Source organism: Fundulus heteroclitus, unplaced genomic scaffold (genome assembly GCF_011125445.2).
Source record: "Fundulus heteroclitus isolate FHET01 unplaced genomic scaffold, MU-UCD_Fhet_4.1 scaffold_49, whole genome shotgun sequence".
Classification (NCBI taxonomy): domain Eukaryota; kingdom Metazoa; phylum Chordata; class Actinopteri; order Cyprinodontiformes; family Fundulidae; genus Fundulus; species Fundulus heteroclitus.
Genome location: NW_023396912.1, coordinates 113,338 through 137,502, shown reverse-complemented (window position 1 = coordinate 137,502; position 24,165 = coordinate 113,338). Strand labels below are relative to the sequence as shown.

At 42.6% G+C, this 24,165-nt stretch overlaps 2 protein-coding genes across 2 annotated transcripts; one reads left to right on the top strand and one right to left on the bottom strand.

Annotated features, from left to right (window-relative positions):
• The first annotated feature begins 204 nt into the window (after positions 1-204).
• On the top strand, positions 205-19,654 carry LOC110368205 (gastrula zinc finger protein XlCGF57.1-like). The gene is made up of 2 exons (XM_036132302.1): positions 205-465; positions 17,698-19,654. Exons 1-2 carry the CDS (start codon positions 402-404, stop codon positions 19,329-19,331), a joined length of 1,698 nt encoding a protein of 565 aa, XP_035988195.1. The 5' UTR covers positions 205-401; the 3' UTR covers positions 19,332-19,654.
• On the bottom strand, positions 8,628-14,695 carry LOC118560810. Its single transcript, XM_036132341.1, has 2 exons — positions 13,808-14,695; positions 8,628-9,996 (listed from the first exon to the last, which is right to left on the bottom strand). The coding sequence occupies exons 1-2, from the start codon at positions 13,934-13,936 to the stop codon at positions 9,475-9,477; spliced, it is 651 nt and encodes a 216-aa protein (XP_035988234.1). The 5' UTR covers positions 13,937-14,695; the 3' UTR covers positions 8,628-9,474.
• Positions 19,655-24,165: the final 4,511 nt, after the last annotated feature.

The window sequence follows — 24,165 nt, the reverse complement described above, 5'->3', positions numbered from 1 at the left end:
TGAATAACATATTAGCAGGATGAAGAAGAAAAAAGGCACTTGGCTGAAATTCTAAGAAAATACATTTGTAAATTTGGCTTGTTGGTCAAATCTGTGTAAAGAGAAAGAGATCTGAGAATATAGTAGTGGTGGAATTCTGAGCTACACTCCTCACCAGCAGGGGGCGAGAAATGTTTTCTGACCGCCATTAAACCGAAGAAGAAGAAATTGCTAGCTAGTCTCGTTAGCTAGCTAAAGTTGCTGGTTTGATGGCGGGTTGTGGTGCTTTAGGGCAACGTGTGAATGTTTGTGGTGAAAAGGTGTTGGGTTGAGCCCCAGAGAGAGATTAGCAACGAGCAGAAAGTGCTGCTGAAGAAAGATTGACGGAGTTGAAAGAAGTCTTGGTGGAGCCGGAGGAAGAGATGGAGGATGAGCGCAGACTGCTGGATTTCAGCCGGATCCCCCCGATCATCTTACGCCGAATAGGTAAAAACAGCTAAGCTACTAAGGCAGGGGCGTCCAGCTCCAGTCCTCGATGGCCGGTGTCCTGAAACCTTTAGAGGTTCCCTGGCAGGGACGTGCAGAGACCGTTGGAGGGGCAGGTGCTCAAAGTTTAAAGAGGGCACATGGGGCACGGATTTAAAACACGATACAGAAACATACCTTGCTATACATCCGGCTGAAATGTACCAACCCATACTATAAAGAATGTAACATGGAATCAAGGGCGTAGGTTTGATTTGAACTTTGATTTGAACTTTAACCCTAGGGACACTTCATTGCTCTGACATCATTGGTCCTACGCAGTATGCATGCTCCTATTTCTTTATGCTTGACTTGAGCGTCAGGGCGCGTTTCTTCTGTCTAAAGAGAAAAGCAGTATTTCTTACTACATTTATACAAATTTTATAAGCACGACACACACTAGATGCTTTTTGTTAATCTGGTAGCCTAGTGGTTAGAGCATTGATCTTGGGTCCCAGAGGTTCTGAGTTCAACTCCCACAGACTACCATTCTGGGTCCCTGAGCAAGACACTTAACCCCGATTGCTCCCCTGGCCCCGCACACTGGCAGCCCACTGCTCACCAAGGGGATGGGTAAAGATGCAGAAGTGAATTTCTCCATTGTGAGATCAATAAAGTTCTATTATTATTATAAATTATAAAGCAGCGCCCGATCTGATGAACGTTGAATTGAGACTTTTTTCCCACTTTGAAAAAGTTTGCATTTGAACTTACCAGCAACAGAGACCTATCAATTTTTACCATCTGCAACATTCCAAACACATTTCTTACATCATATATCTGAAGAGTAGATAACAGCTTCTCCTTACCTACATCTTCTCAGACCATTAAATTATTTCCCTAACAATAGTGAGTTGTCGATGTTTAAATGTGCAGTAAATCTTAATACATAAGGAGCATGGAGGACCCAATACTGTACTTTGAGTAAGATTAGTGACACCAAAACTGAATTGTTTCATGAGTGGTTGTCCATTTCATCACTCAAATGAGAACCACATACTATTGGTATATACTAGTAAGACTAATAAAAAACAGCAGATAAAACTTTAAGATATGTTAAAGCCTATATTAAATTAATTTTACGACCATATCAACAGATTAAATACTTTTTACTTTTTTGGTGTACCAAATTACCCTCGTAATGAAGTAATATTTTATGGATTAAGTCCCTGATGATAAGAATGTCTAGCTCCGCCCCTGGTTTGCACTAATTTACTAATAGACAGTGTGGAAATCTTTGTACAATAAAAGCAATGTAAATAGTGTTCCTCGGTTGTATTTGTCGTAATTCTAATTCTAGAAGTAGAAATAGTGAAATAAATAGCACTATCATTTTGTGAAATCCTAATTACGCTATTATAAATAAGTAAAAGTCTAAACAAAATATAGCAGTTGTTTAGGCAGCATATAGTGTTGTTGTGTTGTATATCATATAAAAGAAATATCACCTGCTATTTATACCTGAACTGCATCAGAGGGTCAACAAAAACATTAAACAATAATAGCAACGAAATATTGGTAAAAGGGAAACCCTCACCTTTTCTTTTTCAGGCAGCTGTGGCTAAGAATCAGAATTTTTAATAGTCTACAGTCTTTGCTTTTCCATCTTTCCAGCCGGCTTCAGAACTCCAGCCTGGCACAAAATATTTAGTTTTATAAAACAGATTAGGTTTCTGCTGATAAATGCATTATACTTCAGAATTAGATGCTATTTTGAGATGCTAACGTTGCTTACTTACATTTCTAAAGTTCCATAAATCAAAACTCTCTCGCCTGCTTCTTTACAGAACTGCACTCAGCAGCTTTCACCTATTTTACTGCAGATAATTAGTTTCTTAACTGGGACTAGTTCCGTAGCCTAGTATTAATTGTGGTAACCACAGTATTCCTGTATGACTCAAAACTGAAATCTCCGCTCCAAGCAAGCACGCACACGGACAGACTAGAAAACAGCCAATCAGAAAGAGGGAAGGCGGGATTTAAAGCAGTATAACCAATGACAGTGGAGTTAAACAGCACAGAGCACAGTCAAGTGTGCTGCAGATTTAAAGGGGCAGGACCACTGAGCTATATAATACACTGGAGTGCTGATTTTGCCGAAAAACTGAAGTCACTGGCCGCCATCTTGCTACTCCCTACTCTCACAGAATCCCATAGGATTTGGTTGCAACAACAAGCAGTTTTCTGGCTGAGTGAAAATATTTCACAGGTAATTCTACAGTCAGTGGATGTACTAACACTATTAACTACTAGGAAATTAGGTGCTGAAATATTTTACATGTTATTCATATTAAATATATATATATGTATGTGTATATATGTATATATATATATGTATACACATATGTAAATATATTTTTTTGTACATTGTTATTTATATATTTATAAATGTTAAACATATTATTTAAAAGAAATAATATGAGCTGTGTGAAAACGAAATTTCGTTCTGTATGCACTCTGTGTATACAAAATGACAATAAAGAAAGTCTAAGTCTAAGTCTAAATGAATAAAATGCAAAATATTTCAGCACATGACTTTCTCAGTACTTGATATTTTTAGAACATAACATAAAAGTATATGGCATTTGAAATTTTAAAAGTTTTAAGCTCCCCCTGAACATGAGAAAATCCTCGTTATTCGATGCTGTAGCGCACATATTCCCTAGTTACTGGAGGAAAATAGGGAGTACCAATACGGCGGCTGGTGGCTTCAAATCGACTCGTTCAAACAGACGGTGATTAGCACTCCAGTGTATAATATAGCTCAGTGGGCAAGACAGATTGGCCAGCGTCAGGCAGCGGAGCTGGGAGCTGCGAGAGAAAAAGTAGGGCAGAGTGAGGGTACGTTATGTGGATCATGTAACCAGCCACGGTAGATCTAAATTATTATTCTTTTGGACATGCACCATGCACACACACACCAACAAACACGCACACATAAAAAAAAAAAAAAAAAAAAAAAAAAAAAAAAAAAAAAATAAAAAAAGGGCACTTTGGGCACCAAGGGGAAAAGGGGCAGGTGCTCAAGCCCCCTCCGCCCCCCCCTCTGCACGTCCCTGTTCCCTGGTACCACACACCTGAATCAAATAGCACAATTAGCTCCTCAGTATGCAGTGAGGTTCTTCAGAGTCCTTTGACTCAGGCGTGTCAGACCAGGGACACATCTAAAGGTTGCAGGACACCGGTGTAGGCACCAGATTGGCTCGGGCTGCCAGATCGTCTCGGGCGCTTCCCGATGACGTCTATATATGGCAATTCAACTCAAACAAACTACATTATGCCCGCGGTCTCATTTGTTACAAATCAATTTTATTTTGTTAATTTACGGTTATTTTCCTGTAAATTAGTCGAGGCGTGAAAACTTTTAACATCATTTTGGAATACTTGTGTGGTAGTCTGACAATTTAATCGGTAATCTTGCAGGATCAAAGTTACAACCTTAGAGAAATTTAATTCCTCCAATTTTTTTTTTAAGTTGTGAAGGGAAACTAAACCATAATCTCATTTAATTTTTTAATAAAAGTCAGCAGCCAAATTTAATTTTATCACGGCATTCATCACTTTAAAATCAATAACGTTCATTCCTCCTTTTTTGTACTGATGTTGTTCTTTCTGATCACATGTTTTTTTATTATTCCAGATGAAATTGTGATGAATTTGATTATTTTTTTATTGTGGTATTTGGTACATTTAAGATATATGCTGGATAAATTAGTCTGGCTATCCCTTCCATTTTTGTTAACAATATTCTTCCAAACATTGAGCCAATTGTCAAATATTTGTTGATTTTTTTTTTTTTTGGTAAAATGGCTTGATTATTTGTTCAAGCTTTTGAGAAAAAAGAAACCACTAAATTAACTAAATAAAATATATTCGTTACAAATGCAGACCGCGGGGTCTATGTAGTTTGTTTGAGTGGCGTTGCCATAATGTGACGTCATCGGGAGGCGCAAGACCCATGGCGATTTTCTTCGGAAAATTGTCCGTTTACAAACCGCAATCCAGCTCTCGAATAAAACCTACACCCCGCTATAATTACTTTAGTAAGTTGTCCAGACCAATTACAATATGTTGCGCAATTAAGGAAACGTTAAACCAACCATGTGTAGTGACGTCATCAGAAGGCGCAGGACCCGAGTCAATCTGGTACCTACACCGGCTCTCGAGGACTGGAGCTGGATCACTGAGCTATATAATACACTGGAGTGCTGATTTTGCCGAAAAACTGAAGTCACTGGCCGCCATCTTGCTACTCCCTACTCTCACAGAATCTCATAGGATTTGCCTGCAACAACAAGCAGTTTTCTGGCTGTATGAAAACGTTTCACAGATAATTCTACAGTCAGTGGATGTACTAACACTATCAACTACTAGGAAATTAGGTACTAAAATATTTTACATGTTATTCATATTAAATATATATACATGTGTATATATAAGTATGTGTATATGTATATATATAGATATATGTATACATATATGTAAATAAATGTTTTTGTATATTGTTATTTATATATTTATAAATGTTATATATATATATATATATATATATTTAAATAGATAAAATGCAAAATATTTCAGCACAAGACTTTCTCAGTACTTGATAGTTTTAGAACATAACATAAAAGTATATGGCATTTGACATTTTAAAAGTCTTAAGCCCCCCCTGAACATGAGAAAATCCTCGTTATTCGATGCTGTAGCGCACATATTCCCTGGTTACTGGGGGGAAATAGGGAGTACCAATATGGCGGCTGGTGGCTTCAAAGCGACTCGTTCTAACAGCGGCTATTAGCACTCCAGTGTATTATATAGCTCAGTGAGCTGGACACCCCTGTACTAAGGTTTTACTGATCAGAGGAAAGTTGTTTGGCTCCATGCTGAACTCGCTATCCGACAGAAAGAGCTAATATAATATGCCTTGGAAGCATATTATATATATATATATATATATATATATATATATATATATATATATATATATATATATATATATATATATATATATATATATATAATATGCCTTGGAAGCATATTATATATATATATATATATATATATATATATATAATATGCCTTGAACAATAACTCTCTGTCAAGTATTGTCCGGAAGATATCAGCGCTAGAACTGGTATCAGGACAATAGTTGAAAGTTTTATGAGCACTAGCGATCTTTTAATAGCAAACAGCAAAAGAACACAGGAGTGACAATTTCTCTTCAAGTTCTAGAATTTAATAACAGAAATAAAATGAACATCCAGAGAACATCACTAGATAATACTGTTTATATGAATTAACACTATATTTAAATTAATAAATCCTCTCTACTAGGCTACTGAAACTTAACTCAACTACTAAGCAAAATTAAGATAAAAAGAAAGCTAATCTAAGGAACTATTTACATGCAAAAGTAAAGAAAAAAAGACAAAACAAAGTGGTGATCATCATCAGAATAATTCAGTGAATCCTGTTCACTGCAGATCTGACTTAAGAACATGGAATGGAGTTAAATTAGCTTAACAAATATAAAACAACATTTGGCATGTTTCAACCCATTCACAATGCAAATCCTGAGTTACACAAAACATTATTTGAGGAAATAAATTTAAAGAATAAATTTAAAGAATGATTTGCTCAGTTAAATCATGCCCTTTAGGAGCCCTTGATTCTATCAATGCCATTCTTCCTCCGGGAGCCAGGTGTTGCTGTCGTGATCGGACGCTAAACTCGGTTACTCCTAAAGTTAAACAAAACGGCTTTAAATTTACATTAATATTCAATAGTAATCCGAGAATAACACTTATAGCACTATTGAACAACGGTGGAGTAAAACGAACAAGCCTTATGGTTTAAAACAAGCCCTTTTTGACTGTCCGAAACCGGAAGTCACCAGAAGCTGATAGCTTTTCGGCTAGTGGATTTTCAGCACTAACTTTAAACTCTTTGGCTCTTATTTTAGCCATAATGAGAGAGCCGGAAAACATAAACATTAATATCCCATCAATGTGTAAAACCCCTGTGGAGATAACATTTGTTATAACCATAAAAACCCACTCGAATCACATCGGCAATGACCGAATGCTAGCAATGAGCTACCTCCGATAGCTCTTTGTTCGTATGGAAAACATCTGTCCAGAACTGACTAAGAGCAGGACAGGACCAGTACATATGGACCAGTGTGGCTACGGCAGTTTTGCATTTATCGCAGTATGGGGATGACTTCTGGATAAAAACGGGATAGTTTGCTTTTGGAGAGATGGGCTCTGTGTACTATTTTAAACTGGATGAGACAGTGGCGCGCGCACAGAGATGTTGTATTCACCAGTTTAAGTATAGAGTCCCATGTCTCATCCAGTATAGTCATATTCAAATCTTCTTCCCATGACGCTTTAAGTTAAGTGTGGAGGTCTCTTTCATAGTCAACATTTTATTATAAAGCCATGAAACCAGCCCTTTACGAGTTGGGTTCAATAATAAGATGGTTTCCAACAGTGTGTGCTCTGGCAGAGAAACTGAGCCTGACAAGTGAGACTGAATAAAGTTTCTGGTTTGTAAATATCTAAAAAAAAAAAAGGGATTTAGATAAACCATATTTATTGCTGAGTTCCTCAAAGGATGCCATATTCTTCTCTATGAAAAGGTCCTTAAACTAAGTAAGTCCCCTCCAGTGCCACTCTAGAGACACCCCGTCCTGAACAGATGGTTTAAAAAAAATGGTTACGTGCAATTGGACTTGGGAAGGAAAAGTCGTGGAGTTTCCTAAACTGGCCCCATATTTTCAGCGAGTGTTTCACTACTGGGTTTAAAATAGGGTTAGATAAAGAAAGTGAGAGTGGAGAACAAAGCATGGCCGGGACGAACAAATTATTATCACTGCGTAGCTCCATAGCCACCCAGTCAGGACAGCCTCCCTGGTTATGATAGAAATACCAGAACACTAGGCATCTGATACTGGCAGCCCAGTAATAGAACCGAAAATTAGGGAAGGAAAACCCCCCTTGTTATTTAGGTTTTTGGAGTTATAATTTATTAAGCCTTGGCCGTTTACCCTGCCAGATGAAAGACGAAAAAATTGAGTCTAGCTCATTGAAAAAAGTATTAGGAATAAAAATAGGTAACGCCTGAAAAAGGTACAAAATTTGGGTAGTATATTCATTTTAACTGAGTTGATACGTCCCACAAGGGACATTGAAAGGGGTGTCCACTTTGTGAGGGATCCATTCACTTGCTTCAACAGCTGAGTAAAATTTTCATTGAACAGATTTTTATGTTTTTTTGTTACTGTGTTACCGAGGTATGTACATTTTTGTCTTTCAATTCTGAACGGCAGATTAGCAACGTCTGACATTTTAGCTTTATTACCTATGGGGAAAAGCTCACTCTTGGTAAGGTTCAGCTTATACCCGGAAATCTGACCAAATTGGCTAAATATGTTGAGAGCAAAAGGCAATGAGGTTGATGGTTTGGAAATAAAAAGTAGAAGGTCATCTGCGTAAAGTGACACTTTGTGTTCCATGTCGTTCCTCCAAACGCCGGATATCTCTTTACTGGTTTTAAGTGCAATGGCGAGGGGCTCTATGGCCAGATCGAAAAGCAGGGGGCTAAGAGGGCATCCCTGACGGGTGCCTCTTTGTAATCTAAATGGTTTTGAGGTCTGAGAGCTGGGTCCAGCCAACAGGTGAAATCACCCTCTAGGACCAGTGAGTATTTATTGAGGTCAGGTAGCGAAGAAAATATTTGTTTAAAAAAGTTTTCATCATCTATGTTAGGAGCATACGCATTGACCAGGGCAACCAGAGTGCTGTGCAGCTTCCCACTCACTATTATGAACCTGCCATGTTTATCAGCTACCACATTATCCGCCTCAAATGGAGTATTCTGGCTGATCAGTATAGAGACCCCTTGTGCCTTAACCTGAAAATGAGAATGAAAACATTGTCCCCTCCAGCCTGCCAGAAGACGACCCCAGTCCAAGCTCCAGATGTGAGTTTCCTGCAGAAACGGCACTTCTATATTAAATCGATTGATATGGGAAAAGACCTTTCTTCTCTTCACTGGGTGGTTTAAACCTTTAACATTCCAACTTAGAAAATTCAAATGCTGACTCATAATTTCAAAGTTTGTGTGTTATTTCTTTTGATAGGTACGATAGTAGTATGGCAGGCAGAGATTGAAACAAAAGTAGAGAACAATTACAGTATTCTGCGAGACCCCTGGCTGTGACCTTAGCCTCCCCCTAAACTCCCCCCCAAACATAAACAGCTGCCAAAAAAACAAAAAAAAAACAACAACGTGGCAGCAAGCTCTTCGAAACTAACATTCTCAGAGACCGAATCTTCCAGTAACTAACAACCTCAAAATAAGAAAAAGACGAACTATCTATAGCAAACTACCCACTGCTCCTAGTCGGCTTGAAGTAGGTATAAATCCCCCACGTTAATATAAATCTTACAGACATCCATGGACACCACGGAAAAATAGTGATATAACAAAATTTAAAGCACCCACACGAGATAACATGAAAATAGACTCCAGACGCTATCGAGACAGAACATACAGCTATTAATAGAGCTGCTCTTCCATTCATAAAGTACAATACCAGCCAAAAAGATGGCCAAGATAAGTCAATTGGTAAGAAAATGATATGTTAGCAGGCTGTATTTACAGTACCTACTGCGCCCTGAGGAAAAGCAGCCCGCCTGTTTCTACTGCGGTAAAGTGAGCCCTTACTTGTTTTTGTTGGTCACGTAAACACCAAGGATTATGGTAGTCAAGGCTGGGACTACTTTTTAATATAAAAGCAGTGGAGTAAGCCCTCGGTACAGCGCTGCTCCTTTATTGGCCTTCTTGTGGCTTTGGAAGCCTCTTGATGAACTGTGGAGCCTCCTCCACCGAACCTAAGAACTTTTTGGCACCGCTGGATTGCGTAATGCGAAGACGGGCCGGGAAGAGAAGAGCCAGCTTCAAGCCTCACCTGTAGAGCTCCGCCATAGTGTCCTTATATTCCGCGCGTCGGGCCAGGACATCTGAGCTGTAGTCCTCCACAATACGAAGAGACGCACCTTTGTAGTCGAGCGTTCTTCTCTTCCTGGCTTCCCGAATGATTAGGTCCTTGGTCAGGTATCGATGCAGACGAAGGATCACCGGGCGAGGTGGACGTCCCTCGGGCCGCTTAGCTGCCAGAGAACGGTGTGCTCTGTCAAGCTCTGGTGGGGTCGGGAGCACCTCTTTCCCGAGTAACTCACAGAGAAGGTTGGAGCAGAACTGAGTAGGGCGCCCACTTTTAGTGTCTTCGGGCAGACCAAGGATGCGGGTGTTTTGCCGTCGGCTGCGACTCTCCAGGTCAGTCACTTTGTCTTTCAGTTTGGCATTGTCTTCACGGAGAGCAGCACACAAGTCTTCTAGGCTAGCCACCCGCTGGCCCACATCCTCTGTTGCGAGCTCCAAAGAGGAGACTCGTTCTGCTTGTTCTTCCAGGGTCTGGCGCACCTGGTCGCCGGATATCTCTTTACTGGTTTTAAGTGCAATGGCGAGGGGCTCTATGGCCAGATCGAAAAGCAGGGGGCTAAGAGGGCATCCCTGACGGGTGCCTCTTTGTAATCTAAATGGTTTTGAGGTCTGAGAGCTGGGTCCAGCCAACAGGTGAAATCACCCTCTAGGACCAGTGAGTATTTATTGAGGTCAGGTAGCGAAGAAAATATTTGTTTAAAAAAGTTTTCATCATCTATGTTAGGAGCATACGCATTGACCAGGGCAACCAGAGTGCTGTGCAGCTTCCCACTCACTATTATGAAGAACATTTGAAAACAGTAAAACATTTTAACTTGAACAGTCAAAGGCAATTCTAAACAAATGTGTTTTTAATCTCGATTTAAAGGAACTCAGGCTTTCTGCACTTTTACAGTTTTCTGGAAGTTTGTTCCAGATAAGTGGAGCATAGGAACTAAATGCTGCTTCTCCTTGTTTAGTTCTGGTTCTAGGTATGCAGAGTAGGCTGGAGCCAGAAGACCTGAGTGGTCTGGAGGGTTTATACGCTGATAACAAGTCTGTGATGTATTTAGGTGCTAAGCCATTTAGAGATTTATAGACTAACAGAAGTATTTTAAAGTCTATTCTCTGAGATACAGGGAGCCAGTGTAAGGACTTTAGAACTGGTGTTATGTGCTCTACTTTCTTAGTCTTAGTGAGGACGCGGGCAGCAGCGTTCTGGATCAGCTGCAGCTGTCTGATCCACTTTTTAGGCAGACCTGTAAAAACACCGTCGCAGTAATCAATTCTACTAAAAATAAACGCATGGATTAGTTTTTCCAGATCCTGCTGAGACATCAGTCCTTTAATCCTAGAAATGTTCTTCAGGTGGTAGAAAGCTGACCTTGTAATTGTCTTTAGATGCTTTTGGAGGTTCAGGTCTGAGTCCATCACTACTCCCAGATTTCGGGCCTGATCAGTGGTTTTTAGCTGAAGCGACTGAAGCTGTGACCTAACTTTTGATCTCTCCTCTATTGGTCCAAATATTATTACTTCTGTTTTGTTTTTGTTCAACTGAAGAAAATTTTGACACATCCATGCATTGATTTCTTCTAGGCATTTACTCAGTGCTTGAATTGGTTCATAGTCACCTGGTGACATGGTGATGTAGAGCTGTGTGTCGTCTGCATAGTTATGGTAGCTGATGTTGTTATTTTTTATTATCTGGGCTAGAGGGAGCATGTAGATATTGAAGAGGAGGGGACCCAGGATGGACCCTTGGGGAACCCCACATGTGATTTTTGTAATCTTCGATGTAAAGTTACCTACTGATACAAAAAAGTCCCTGTCCTTTAAGTAGGATTTAAACCAGTGGAGAGCTGTAGCAGAGAGGCCGACCCAGTTCTCCAGGCGCTCTAACAGAATGGAGTGATCAACAGTATCAAATGCTGCACTAAGGTCTAATAGTACCAGCACGGTGGTTCTTCCACAATCTGTATTTATATGGATGTCATTAAACACCTTGATAAGGGCGGTCTCTGTACTGTGGTGAGCGCGGAAACCTGACTGGAATACGTCAAAGCGGCTGGTCGTTGTTAAGAAGGTGTTTAATTGTTGAAATACAGCTTTTTCAATAATTTTACTGATAAAGGGGAGGTTTGAGATGGGCCTGTAGTTCTGGAGTAGAAGTTTGTCTAAATTGTTCTTTTTCAACAGTGGTTTGATAATTGCTGTTTTTAGGGACTGGGGGAAAACACCTGACTGAAGGGACGCGTTTATTATCTGAGTCAAATCAGACGCTATGCCAGGAAAAACTTTTTTAAAGAAAGCTGTGGGTAGAACATCAAGGCAGCTGGAGGAGGAACTTAGCTGCTGAATGATCTGCTCTAAGCTTTTGTGGTTTATTTCGCTGAAATGGGACATTTTGTCAGAAATAGTTCCAGCTGAATAAAGCATTGGTTCTGGTGTTGATATGGTAGTACAAAGTGATCCTCTAATTTTTAGGATTTTTTCAGTAAAGAAGTTAGCAAATTCGTTGCAGGCCCTGGTGGAGTGGAGTTCGGAAGTCACGGACACAGGAGGATTTGTTAACCTGTCAACTGTGGAAAATAAGACACGAGCATTATTAATGTTTTTCTTGATGATCTCAGAGAAGAAAGATTCTCTTGCATTTTTCAGTTGTAAGTTATATCTGTAAAGTCTCTCTTTATAGATGTCGTAGTGAACTAGGAGTCTATTCTTTCTCCACCTGCGTTCAGCTTTTCGACATTCCCTTTTTTCACTTCTAACTGATGGAGCATTTCTCCAAGGAGATTTTTTCTTCCCGGAAAAAAACTTCACTTTGACTGGAGCAATGCAGTTAATGATGTCTGAGACTTTAGACTGAAAGTTATCTACTAGCTCATCAGCTGAGTTGCAGCCCAAGGTTGAAGTATCAGAGTAAGCTTGAATAAAAGTTTCCGCGGCATTGTCCTTAAAGGTGCGTTTTCTTACGATGTCCCTTCGGCTAAATGAGTCGCTGGTAATTATGCTTTCAAAGGTAACAGAAAAGTGATCGGATAAGGCAACATCAGTTACATTGACCTGTGAAATCTTTAGACCTTTAGTGATGATCAAGTCTAAAATATGTCCCTGTTTGTGTGTTGGCTGTTTAACGTGTTGACTTAAACCAAAGTTTCTAAGTGTGTCACACAGTTCTTTTGCACTTCTGTCTTCAGGGTTGTCAACGTGAAAGTTGAAGTCTCCAACAATAATTAAACAGTCATAATCAACACATATCACAGACAGCAGGTCACTAAAATCATTAAAAAAGTTTGATGTGGACTTAGGAGGCCTGTACACATTCAGAAACATAGTTCGTACCGGGCCCTTTACCTGGAGAGCCAAATGTTCAAAAGAGTCAAATTTTCCTAAAAACACCTTTTTACACTTTAGTGAATCATTAAACAATGTTGCCACTCCTCCACCTTTCCTTTGCTGTCTGCTTTCACAAAGAAAATTGTAGTTTGGAGGAGTCGACTCCATCAGTATAGCTGCTTCACTAAATTCATGCAGCCATGTTTCTGTTAAAAACATTACATCAAGATCATTGTCAATAATGAAGTCATTAATTAAAAGGGATTTTCCTGACAGAGATCTAATATTTAATAAACCCAGTTTATATGACTTAGTGGTTGATGATGTCTCTGTGACAGGTTGCATCTGACAGTTTATGATTTTTAAGTATTTGTTCCTGTTTATCCTTTTGTTTTTCTTATTTCTGCCACGTATTATCACAGATATTCCATAATCTCCGGCGAAAGGCCCCGGCTGATGCTGGGAACTCTCATGTCTGATAAACGTGTGGCCAGGGGCCAATCTGTATCACAGCGAAGTAATTTGGAGTTCCTCAGTACCAGAGTGTTCTGTGATACGTGGAGGAGAAGGATCTGAGGCTCTGAGGCCTTTGGAGAATCCTGGTTTATTCACAGCAGAATGGCTATGTGGAGAGGATGTCATCTGTAGGCCAATCTTAAATACTTTGTTCATGTTATGAGAAAATTCCAGAAAAGGAACTTCTGGGCTTTGTGGAGAAGAAGGGGAGGCAGGTCCAGTCTGGACCGGTGTTTGTGAAGATGGAGGTTCTTGGTCCTTTCGTTGTTCTGCTGAGATCTGGGATGAATCGTCCTGTAGCTCTGACAACGCCTCATTCTGTGTCATCTTTCTGGCCATCTTTATCTTGGCTTGTTCGGGCTGCACTGGGCTTTAATCATGTAAAGCACTTTGCATTGTCTCTGTACTGAATTGTGCTATATAAATAAATTTGCCTTGCCTTGCCTTGCCTTGCCTTGCCTTGGTCTAGCTTGGAGCTAAGCATGAGCTCAGACTTCAGATCTTCCCCGTGCTGCTGAAGCAATGCGGTGATAGCCTCCAACGTTAAGCTAGCGTCCTCTTTCTTGCTTCCTTTCGCGCTTTTGCTGGCCATTACTAGTGGATAAGTAAGCAAAAGCACTAGGCAAGATGTTTTTGTATTGTTGGGTAGCGTAGAGTTAGCTTTCCGTGGGTTGGATTTAGTCAAAAGGCTGGATTTTTCCAGAGCAGTCCATTGCTATGTCTACCCTGCCCGCATGGCAAACCGGAAGTCACATTGTAGATTTGTCTACAAAGTCTACAGGGGGGCGTGGTTGCGTCCCCTGTGATCAGTAGGAGGGTGCAGGGGTGCTCTGCAGGGTTTCCCGCAGCGCTCTCTTGGCGAGGCGGCCTGCTCCTCGGTCCTGGGGGGGAGAGATCCCGCGTCAACCGATGGCAGACCACTCCTCCTCCGCTCCGTCCCGCCGCCCCTGCAGCCTCCCAGTTTTCTCCGTACCTCAGCAGGCACCACAGGTTTCCCAGCATGTCGACGAATAGGGCCGCAGCGCAGAGTCCCTCATTCCGAGTAGCTGAGCCCGCGTGCAAACAATGGGCTCGGAGCCGTGGACAAAGGGGTCTCCCCTCACCGCTTCAAAGAGTGTCAAAAGTAGCAAAACACACTACACTAGAGTTCCAAAAGTATGCCTCTTCGGTGCACACAATCCCGGAGTGCCAGACACGGCACTCACCAATATCAAAACACTCCAAAAAACACCACAAAGAAGAGAAAGCAGAGAAACAAAAAATGCAGCCGAGGCGACCGGCAGCCGTCCGCGCAGCGCCATCGCGCGATTTATGCCCCTAGTAGAGTCACCCAAGGCAGACAGGTCCTAAGTGAGGCTACCAGACAAAGAGCAGTCCAAAAGCCCCTTATGATGAGCAACATAAATGGATATCCTGTTCCCTCGCCCGGACACAGGTCGCTGGGGCCCCACTCTGGAGCCAGGCCTGGAGGTGGGGAACATTGGCGAGCGCCTGGTGGTCGGGCTTTTGCCCATGGAGCCCAGCTGGGCTCAGCCCGCAGAGGAAGCATGGGCCCCCCTTCCAATGGGCTCACCACCTATTAGAGGGGCCAAAGGGGTCGGGTGCATTGTGCAACGGGTAGCAGTAGAGGGCAGGGACCTCGGCGTTCCGATCCTCGGCTGCAGAAGCTGGCTCTTGGGACGTGGAATGTCACCTCTCTGGTGGGGAAGGAGCCAGAGCTAGTGCGAGAGGTTGAGAGGTTCCGACTAGAGATAGTGGGACTCACCTCGACGCACCGCTCTGGCTCTGTAACCAGTCTCCTTGAGAAGGGTTGGACATTCTTCCACTCTGGAGTTGTCCATGGTGAGAGGCGCCGAGCTGGGGTGGGCATACTTGTTGCCCCTCATCTCGGGGGCCCTTACATTGGGGTTCATCCCGGTGAATGAGAGGGTGGCCTCCCTCCGCATACGTGTGGGGGGATGGGTTCTGACTGTTGTTTGTGCTTATGCGCCAAACAGCAGCTCGGACTACCCACCCTTTTTGGAGTCCTTGGAGGGGGTGCTGGAGAGTGCCCCTCCTGGGGACTCCCTCGTTTTGCTGGGGGACTTCAACGCTCACGTGGGCAATGACAGTGAGACCTGGAGGGACATGGTTGGGAGGAATGAACTTGAGTGGTGATCTGTTGTTGGACTTCTGTGCTCGTCATGGATTGTCCATCACAAACACCATGTTCAAGTATAAGGGTGTCCATATGTGCTCTTGGCACCAGGACACCCTAGGTCGCAGTTCAATGATTGACTTTGTTGTCATTTCATCTGATCTGCCGCATGTCTTGGACACTCGGGTAAAGAGAGGGGCAGAGCTCTCCACCGACCACTACCTGGTGGTGAGTTGGCTCTGATGGTGGGGGAGGAAGCCGGTCAGACCGGGCAGGCCCAAACGTATTGTGAGGGTTTGCTGGGACGTCTGACAGAGTCCCCCGTGAGACGGAGCTTCAACTCCCACCTCCGGGATAGCTTTGGACACGTCCTAAGGGAGGCGGGGGACATTGAGTGTGAATGGACCATGTTCCGCGCCTCTATTGTTGAGGCAGCTAGTCGGAGCTGTGGCCGCAAGGTTGTCGGTGCATGTCGCAGGGGCAACCCTCGAACACGCTGGTGGACACCGGCGGTGAGGGAAACCGTCAAGCTGAAGAAGGAGTCCTGTCGGGCTATATTGGCCTGTGGGACTCCAGAAGCAGCTGATGTGTACCGGCAGTTGAAGGGGCAGGCGGCTCGGCTGGTTGCCGATGCAAAAACTCTCGGGTGGGAAGAGTTCGGAGAGGCCATGGAGAAATACTTCTGTGCGGCTTTGAAGCGATTCTGGTCCACTATCCAGCGTCTCAGGAGGGGGAAGCAGTGCAGTACCAACGCTTTTTATAGTGCGGGTGGTGAGCTGATGACCTCGACTCGGGACGTCGTGCTTTAGTGGGCGGAATACTTCGAAGACCTCCTTAATCCCAACTCGTCTTCCATTGCTGAAGCATAGCCTGAAGACTGTTGGGTTCTCCCATCTCTGGTGCTGAGGTCGCTGAGGTTGTTAAAAAGCTCATCTGTGGCAAGGCCCCGGGGGTGGATGAGATTCGCCCTGAGTACCTTAAGGCTCTGGATGTTGTGGGGCTGTGTTGGTTAACGCGGCTCTGCAACATTGCGTGGACATCGGGGGCAGTTCCCCTGGATTGGCAGACTGGGGTAGTGGTCCCCATATTTAAAAAGGGGAACCAGAGGGTGTGTTCCAACTACAGAGGGATCACACTCTTAAGCCTCCCTGGTAAGGTCTATTCAGGGGTTCTGGAAAGGAGGGTCCGTCGGATAGTCAAATCTTGGATTCAGGAAGAGCAGTGTGGTTTTCGTCCTGGCCGTGGAACACTGGACCAGCTCTATACCCTCAGCAGGATTCTGGAGGGGGCATGGGAGTTTGCCCAACCAGTCTACATGTGCTTTGTGGATCTGGAGAAGGCATTCGACCGTGTCCCCCGAGGGATCCTGTGGGGGGTACTCCGGGAGTATGGAGTACCGGACCCTTTAATAAGGGCTGTCAGGTCTCTGTACGACCGGTGTCAGAGTCTGGTCCGCATTGCCGGCAGTAAGTCAGACTCGTTTCCGGTAAGAGTTGGACTCCGCCAAGGTTGCCCTTTGTCACTGATTCTGTTCATAACTTTTATGGTCAGAATTTCTAGGCGCAGCAAGGGTGTTGAGGGGATCCATTTTGGTGGCCTTAGGATTGCGTCTCTGCTATTTGCGGATGACGTGGTCCTATTGGCTTCACCAGGGCGTGATCTACAGCTCTCACTGGAGCGGTTTGCAGCCGAGTGCGAAGCGGCCGGTGTGGGAATCAGTGCCTCCAAATCCGAGACCATGGTCTTTAGCCGGAAAAGGGTAGAGTACCTTCTCCGGGTTGGGGAGGATGTGCTGCCCCTAGTGGAGGAGTTTAAGTATTTTGGGGTCTTGTTCATGAATGAGGGGACCACCGCAACCCGACCCCGGATAAGCGGAAGACGATGGATGGATGGATGGATGGATTACTGCAACGGTGTTTTCACAGGTCTGCCTAAACAGTGGATCAGACAGCTGCAGCTGATCCAGAACGCTGCTGTCCGCGTCCTCACTAAGACTAAGAAAGTTGAGTTCTGAAGTCCTTCCACTGGCTCCCTGGATCTCAGAGAATATACTTTAAATACTTCTGTTAATCTATAAATCCCTGAATGGCTTAGCACTAAAATACAATAAAGACCTGTTGTTGTTGTATCAAACCTCCAGAGTCGTGTTCAGCTTATGATAACAGTACCAACATATATGATGTGTATTGATGTTTGTTTCATCTTTTTTTTTCCAGATTCCAAAAAGTATTATGTCTTTAAAGATGAGGGGGTTCACACTGAGCTCAGCTACCAAGAGAGAAACTCCACTTTAGATAAGAAGGAACCAGAACCTGGTAAGATAAAAGAGGAGAAAGAGGAACAAGAAAATCTACAGTTTAAAGAGGAAGAGATGCAGCTCTGCATCAGTCAGGCTGAAAATCCACTTGGACTAAAAGAGGAGACTGACATTTTAATGATTCCTTCTAATGTGCAAAGACTCCCTACTGAAACAAAACAAATCATGAACAAATTCATCTTTCAGGCCTCCCCAGACGTTGAGAACCAGGATCAGGAAGGAAACAATGAAGAACCAGGAAAAAGGAGAGAAGAGCAGAAACAACATGAGAGATTTGAGAACACTAAAGGGCAGAAAGGCACTGCTGACATTTCAAAACAGGAAACAAACAAAAAAACTCAAACTGACCAAAAGATACATTGTTCTAAAATTGTTTATATAAATAGTCTCAAGAGTCCATACACAAGAACAGACGAGGCTAAAAAGCTTTTCTCATGTATGAGCTGTGGGAAACAGTTCCCTTCTAGAAGCTATTTAAAAATTCACATGAGAACTCACACAGGTGAGAAGCCTTTCTCATGTATGAGCTGTGGAAAAAAGTTCACTCATAGAAGTAATTTTACCATTCACATGAGAACTCACACCGGTGAAAGGCCTTTTTCGTGTGAGGCTTGTGAAAAAGTTTTTTCAAGGAAAGATCTTTTGGAACAGCACATAAGGATTCACACAGGCGAGAAGCCTTTTTCCTGTTTGAACTGTGGAAAAAGTTTTGGTCAAAAAAGAGAGTTAAAAATTCACATGACAATTCACACAGGCAATAAGCCTTTCTTATGTGTTACCTGTGGAAAGAGGTACGGGAATAGAAATAGTTTAACTTATCACATGATGACGCACACAGGTGAGAAGCCTTTCTCATGTGTTACCTGTGGAAAAAGTTTTACTAAAAAACAGAATTTGATGTGTCACATTGGAACTCACACAGGTGAGAAGCCTTTCTCTTGTGTGACCTGTGGAAAGAGTTTTACAAAAAAACAGAATTTGGTATGTCACCTTGGAACTCACACAGGTGAGAAGCCTTTCTCTTGTGTGACCTGTGGAAAAAGTTACAGGGATAGAAATGGTTTAACTTATCACATAAGAGCTCACACAGGTGAGAAGCCTTTCTCTTGTGTGACCTGTGGAAAGAGTTACAGTGGTAGAAATAATTTAACTTATCACATGAGAACTCACACAGGTGAGAAGCCTTTCTCATGTGTGACCTGTGGAAAGAGTTACAGTGGTAGAAGTAGTTTAACAACTCATATGATAACTCATACAGGTGAGAAGCCTTTCTCGTGTGTGACCTGTAGCAAGAGTTTTGCACAAAAAGAGAAATTGGTATGTCACATGAGAACTCACACAGGTGAGAAGCCATTCTCATGTGTGACCTGTGGAAAGAGTTTTACAAAAAAAGGGAATTTGGCATGTCACATGAGAACTCACACAGGTGAGAAGCCATTCTCATGTGTTACCTGTGGAAAGAGTTTTACAAAAAAAGGGAGTTTGGCAAGTCACACGAGAACTCACTCAGGTGAGAAACCTTCCTCATGTTGACCTGTAGTTAGAGTTTTACTAAAAAATAGAATTTGGTAAGTCATGTGAACTCGCCCAGATGAGAAGGCTTTCTCATGTGTGACCTGTGGAAAAAGTTACAAAGATAGAACTGGTTTAATGTATCACATAAGAACTCACAGATGAGCAGGACTACTCATGGACAACCTTTAAAACAATATATTTTGTGGTTTTTTTAGGGCTCTATTGGCTCGCTTTTTATGACAGTAGTCTGACAGGAAAGGCTGTGGAAAACGGGGAGAGACATGCGGCAAAGGACCGTGGGTTGGATTCAAACCCAGAACAACCTCGTCAAGGACTAAGGCCTCCATACATGGATCGCACTACCTGCTTCGCCAAAAGCATGCCCCATTGAAAATATTTTAAAGGAATAAGTTGAACTGTTCATATGAGAAATCATACAGATGAGAGAGCCATTTTCCTGGATGTTTTGTGGGAAATAAATTAGGCTTAGATTATATTGTTTTAATACGTTTTCAATACATTTATTTTCGAGTGAGCTGTGTTTAATGAGGGAAAAAGGGGGAAAGAGGTTGGTGATCACCACACATTGATAAGTTCCAGTGTTTGTTTTTTCTCACCAAGTGTCTTACAGGTTTTATTTAGCTGTTTTTGGCGTATGCTTTCCAGTGTCCTTTTTCAGATGTTAACCTCAGCTTCTGATTAGCTCAATCCTTGTTTTACTCAGTAGTTGAAGTATTTAAAAACAAATTTTAACTAGAACTGCAAGCAGTTATTAACGGGTTCCAAGCCCACCCACGCCCCGCCCCCGTGAGCATGCTCCTGGACTTCAGTTCAGCGTTCAACACCATCATCCTACAGCATCTGGTGGAAAAACTGGAACATATGGGCTTCAGCACACCCCTTTGCAACTGGCTGCTAGACTTCCCCACCTCCTGACCTCAGTCGGTCCGGGTCGGACAGAACACCTCTGATGTCATCACCCTCAGCACGGGCTCCCCTCAGGGCTGCGTCCTGAGCCCCCTGCTGTTCACTCTGATGACACACGACTGCGTCCCCAGGTTCACCACCAATCACACCGTGAAGTTTGCAGACGACCCAACGGTGGTGGGCCTGATCAGAGACGACAACGACCAGGACTACGGAGAGGAGGTGGAGCAGCTGGTGGGCTGGTGACAGATAACAGCCAGATGTTTAGCTTTGTGAGAAAATAAAGCAAATCCCCATGTCTGCATCAACTGCTACAAAGAAATGTGAAGTTTTAACTCAGGATGTGCTATTCCAGCTTGATGAAGCAATTAAAAAGGCCCCAAGGCTTAGCCGTGGATGAGTCCACTGACGTGTGACAATGCTCAGCTGTTAGTTTATGTTAGGTTTTATAACACAGAGCAGAAAGCATTCTGTGAAGACCTATTGGTATTACACCTCTTCAGACCAGTACAACAGGAGAAAACATTTACCTGGGCATTAAAGAGATGTTGGAAAATAGAGGAGTGTAGCCACAAAAAAGTGATCTCAGTCACTCAGATGGAGCTCCTGTCTGTGGTGATTTCCGGTCTATGATAGGGAAAGAAAAGGAAGCTGTAACAAGACTGAAGAATGATAATCCTGATCTCTTAACTTACCACTGCATCATTCATCAGTGAGTTCTCTGTTTCTCCCTGTCAGATGAACATGCTGAGGGGATTAATACAATGATGAAGATGATCAACTTCCTTAGGTAAATCTCTTTCTACCTGCATCGCATTCTTGGGGAATTCCTCAGAGAAGTTGTTACTTGCATTTGGCAACTGGCAAGTTAATTTCAGACCGTGTGTGTGTGTGTGTGTGTGTAAAAATACATATATGATCAAATACTGCCATCTACATAAATTTTTAAATCCCTACATGGCTAAATTTTTTATATATTTTATTCCATTATAAGTAATAAATTTATTAAAAATCAACGGTTTGCTCTATAATTCTGAAAATATTCATGAATCTCCAAGAGCGCTTTCTCTAAGCAGTTGATTTTTCTCATGGTCATTAATAAAATAGTTTCAGAGAAAAAAAAGTAAACTTTATAGTCTTGTACATGTCAATTTCAATGTCTTGTAAATAGGTCAAAATCGCCTGGATTTTTACCAAACTGAAATCTACGTTTAGTCTTTATGTGATATACAAATGTGCAAATTTACATAGGCCTAGAAAGATATTTGTGAAGAATACACTGATTTCTCCATTTCACAAACTTTTAACAAAACAGTGTGCAACTTTCAAAAACCTTAATACATGCAGTGAGAAATTTGTTACACCTTATTCAAGGAATACATCCTGAAAATCTGAGCTCGTTACACCACAAAATTGATTTGAAGTAAACTTTTGTATTTTTTATTTTTTTTCACACTTTTGGAAATAGGCGCCGCCCACTTGTTTCCATCATCACCATATTTAATACTTCAGCTCAGAAAGAAGGTTTTGTAAAAATCCGATCAGCCATTCTTGCGTAGTAGATTTCTTGACATCACAACGCCCCCTGGTGATGGATATGAAGTTTTTGAGTGTGGGACCAGTAATTTCGTGGTTACAGGCCGAAACGCATTGTCCTACGCGTTTAGCGGAGAAGAATAATAATTATTATTATTAATAATAATAATAATTTAAAAACAGACGAAAAACAATAGGGTTGTCTGCACAGCAGTGCAGATGAACGGCTAGGCATTGCATAGCCCGTTCTTTCTGCACTGCGGGCTTGGAACCCTAATAAATGTTTTTCTAAAACTTGGAACAACGTCTAAGTGTCTTAAGTGTACAAACCTGTGTAACTTAAGTTTTATATTCCCTAGATGAAACTCCCAGGGTGACATTGTTGAGGCGCTTATTGTCTAGTGTGAACATGTAGTAATTATTTCTCTTCCTCAGGTTGTTGTTTCCCACAATGTAATTAGTAAGAAGCTATAGAAAAAACTGCACTACAAAGAAACCAGGGTACTTCATCCTTGAACGAAAACAAAATGAAAGGTTGAATGATGCAGGAGATCCGCATTGCTGGTCCACATTGCCGGCAGTAAGTCGGACTCTTTCCGGTGAGAGTTGGATTCCACCAAGGTTGCCCTTTGTCACCAATTCTGTTCATAACTTTTATGGACAGAACTTCTAGGCGCAGCCAAGGTGTTGAGAGGATCCGTTTTGGTGGCCTTAGGATTGCCTCTCTGCTATTCACGGATGACATGGTCCTATTGGCTTCATCAGAGTGTGATCTACAGCTCACACTAGCGTGGTTCGCAGCCGAGTGTGAAGCGGCCGGGATGAATATCAGTTACCTGACTCCGCCAGATAGATTTGCTCCGCATATCCATCTGGAAACCTTCCGTTGAAGTAATTTTGGGAAGGGGCGAAAATACTGGTTAGCTGATTGGCCTATGTTGGTGATAGACGGGCCAAATAAACCAATCAGATTCGTCGTCGCTCGTAACAGAGCAACGACGAAAACACAACCACAAGCCAAGCTACTCTTGCTGCTGCAGGTAAAGGCTCGTTAGCTCAGCAGAGAAATACTCTGTAATTCCGATAAAACTTGCTCGATAGCCGCGCTAACGCTAGTTTCATCGGCTGAAGCCGCCATGTCTTTAGACTGAACTGTCGCTTCTCGTTGCGTCACACCTCAACCCGCCTCAAAGCCAACGCTGATTGGACGTTTGTTTGGTGAACGGCTCCAAATTTTCTTTAACGGAGGGTAGCCAGACTGATCTGCGAGTGAAACCTTGAAAGCTCGCGAGATCAGGATGGTCTCACGAGGCTAGAATATCAGTGCCTCTAAATCCGAGACCATAGTCTTGAACCAGAAAAGGGTAGAATGCCTTCTCCGGGTTGGGGAGGATATGCTGCCCCTAGTGGAGGAGTTTAAGTATCTTAGGGTCTTGTTCACGAATCAGGGTAAGATGGAGCGGGAGATCCACAGGCAGATTGGTGCAGCGTCTGCTGTGAAGCGGGCGCTGTGGTGAAAAGAGAGCTGAGCCAAAATGCGAAGCTCTCGATTTACCGGTCGATCTACGTTCCTACCCTCATCTATGGTCACAAGCTTTTTTGACTCGTCACTTCCTGTTTGCGGTAAGGCGTATTGTGTCACTTCCTGTTTTCACGGTGTGAACCATAATATAAGAGTAGACGCGTCATTGGGCGGGTTCTGCCTATGCTGCGATGCGTCAGAGCGTCTGCCATCTTAAATGTGGCAAATCTGCAGTTACTCAGTCACTTAAACAGTATCAGAGGGACTTTAATCTCTGAATATACTTTATATTCGTAATATTTTTATTCCCATTTGTCCTTAGGTGTGAGTGTGTGCGTGAAAGGTTGTTTGTCCTGTTTGTCTCTCTGTGTTGCCCTGCGACAGACTGGCGACCTGTCCAGGTGAACCTTGCCTCTTGCCCAGTGAACGCTGGAGATAGGCACCAGCACCCCCCGCAACCCCATGAGGGATTAAGCGGTTTGGAAAATGGATGGATGGATATTTTCGTATCCCTTTAGCTTCATTCTCCTGAATTTATTCTCTTAAAGAATAAAAATATTTAAAATAATCTAACCTGGCTTTATTACTCCAGGAGTGAAATAATTCTGCAAACTGTGACTATTCTGGAAATGTTCCCCCTCAATTCTCATAATATGACGTTTTTCTCATAACATTTTCACTTTTGTGTTTATTTGTTTTTTTGTTTTTTTTTACTTTATTGACCTAGAACTTTTTTCCCCCTCATATTATTAATTTTACCTCTTTAATACTCACCCAAAAAGTCTGTTCCTAAAGTTTCACATGTGACACGGTTTTATGAAATAATGAAGACCACAATGTTTAGATTTAACAAATTGATCCTTATAT

Excerpts from the sequence above, each read along its gene's own strand:
- LOC118560810 (XM_036132341.1), bottom strand. The coding sequence starts at position 13,936 with ATGGCCAGCAAAAGCGCGAAAGGAAGCAAGAAAGAGGACGCTAGCTTA. Across the intron at positions 9,997-13,807 it reads TGCTTAGCTCCAAGCTAGAC|CAGGTGCGCCAGACCCTGGA; the intron begins CAAGGCAAGGCA and ends ATATCCGGCGAC.
- LOC110368205 (XM_036132302.1), top strand. The coding sequence starts at position 402 with ATGGAGGATGAGCGCAGACTGCTGGATTTCAGCCGGATCCCCCCGATC. Across the intron at positions 466-17,697 it reads GATCATCTTACGCCGAATAG|ATTCCAAAAAGTATTATGTC; the intron begins GTAAAAACAGCT and ends TTTTTTTTCCAG.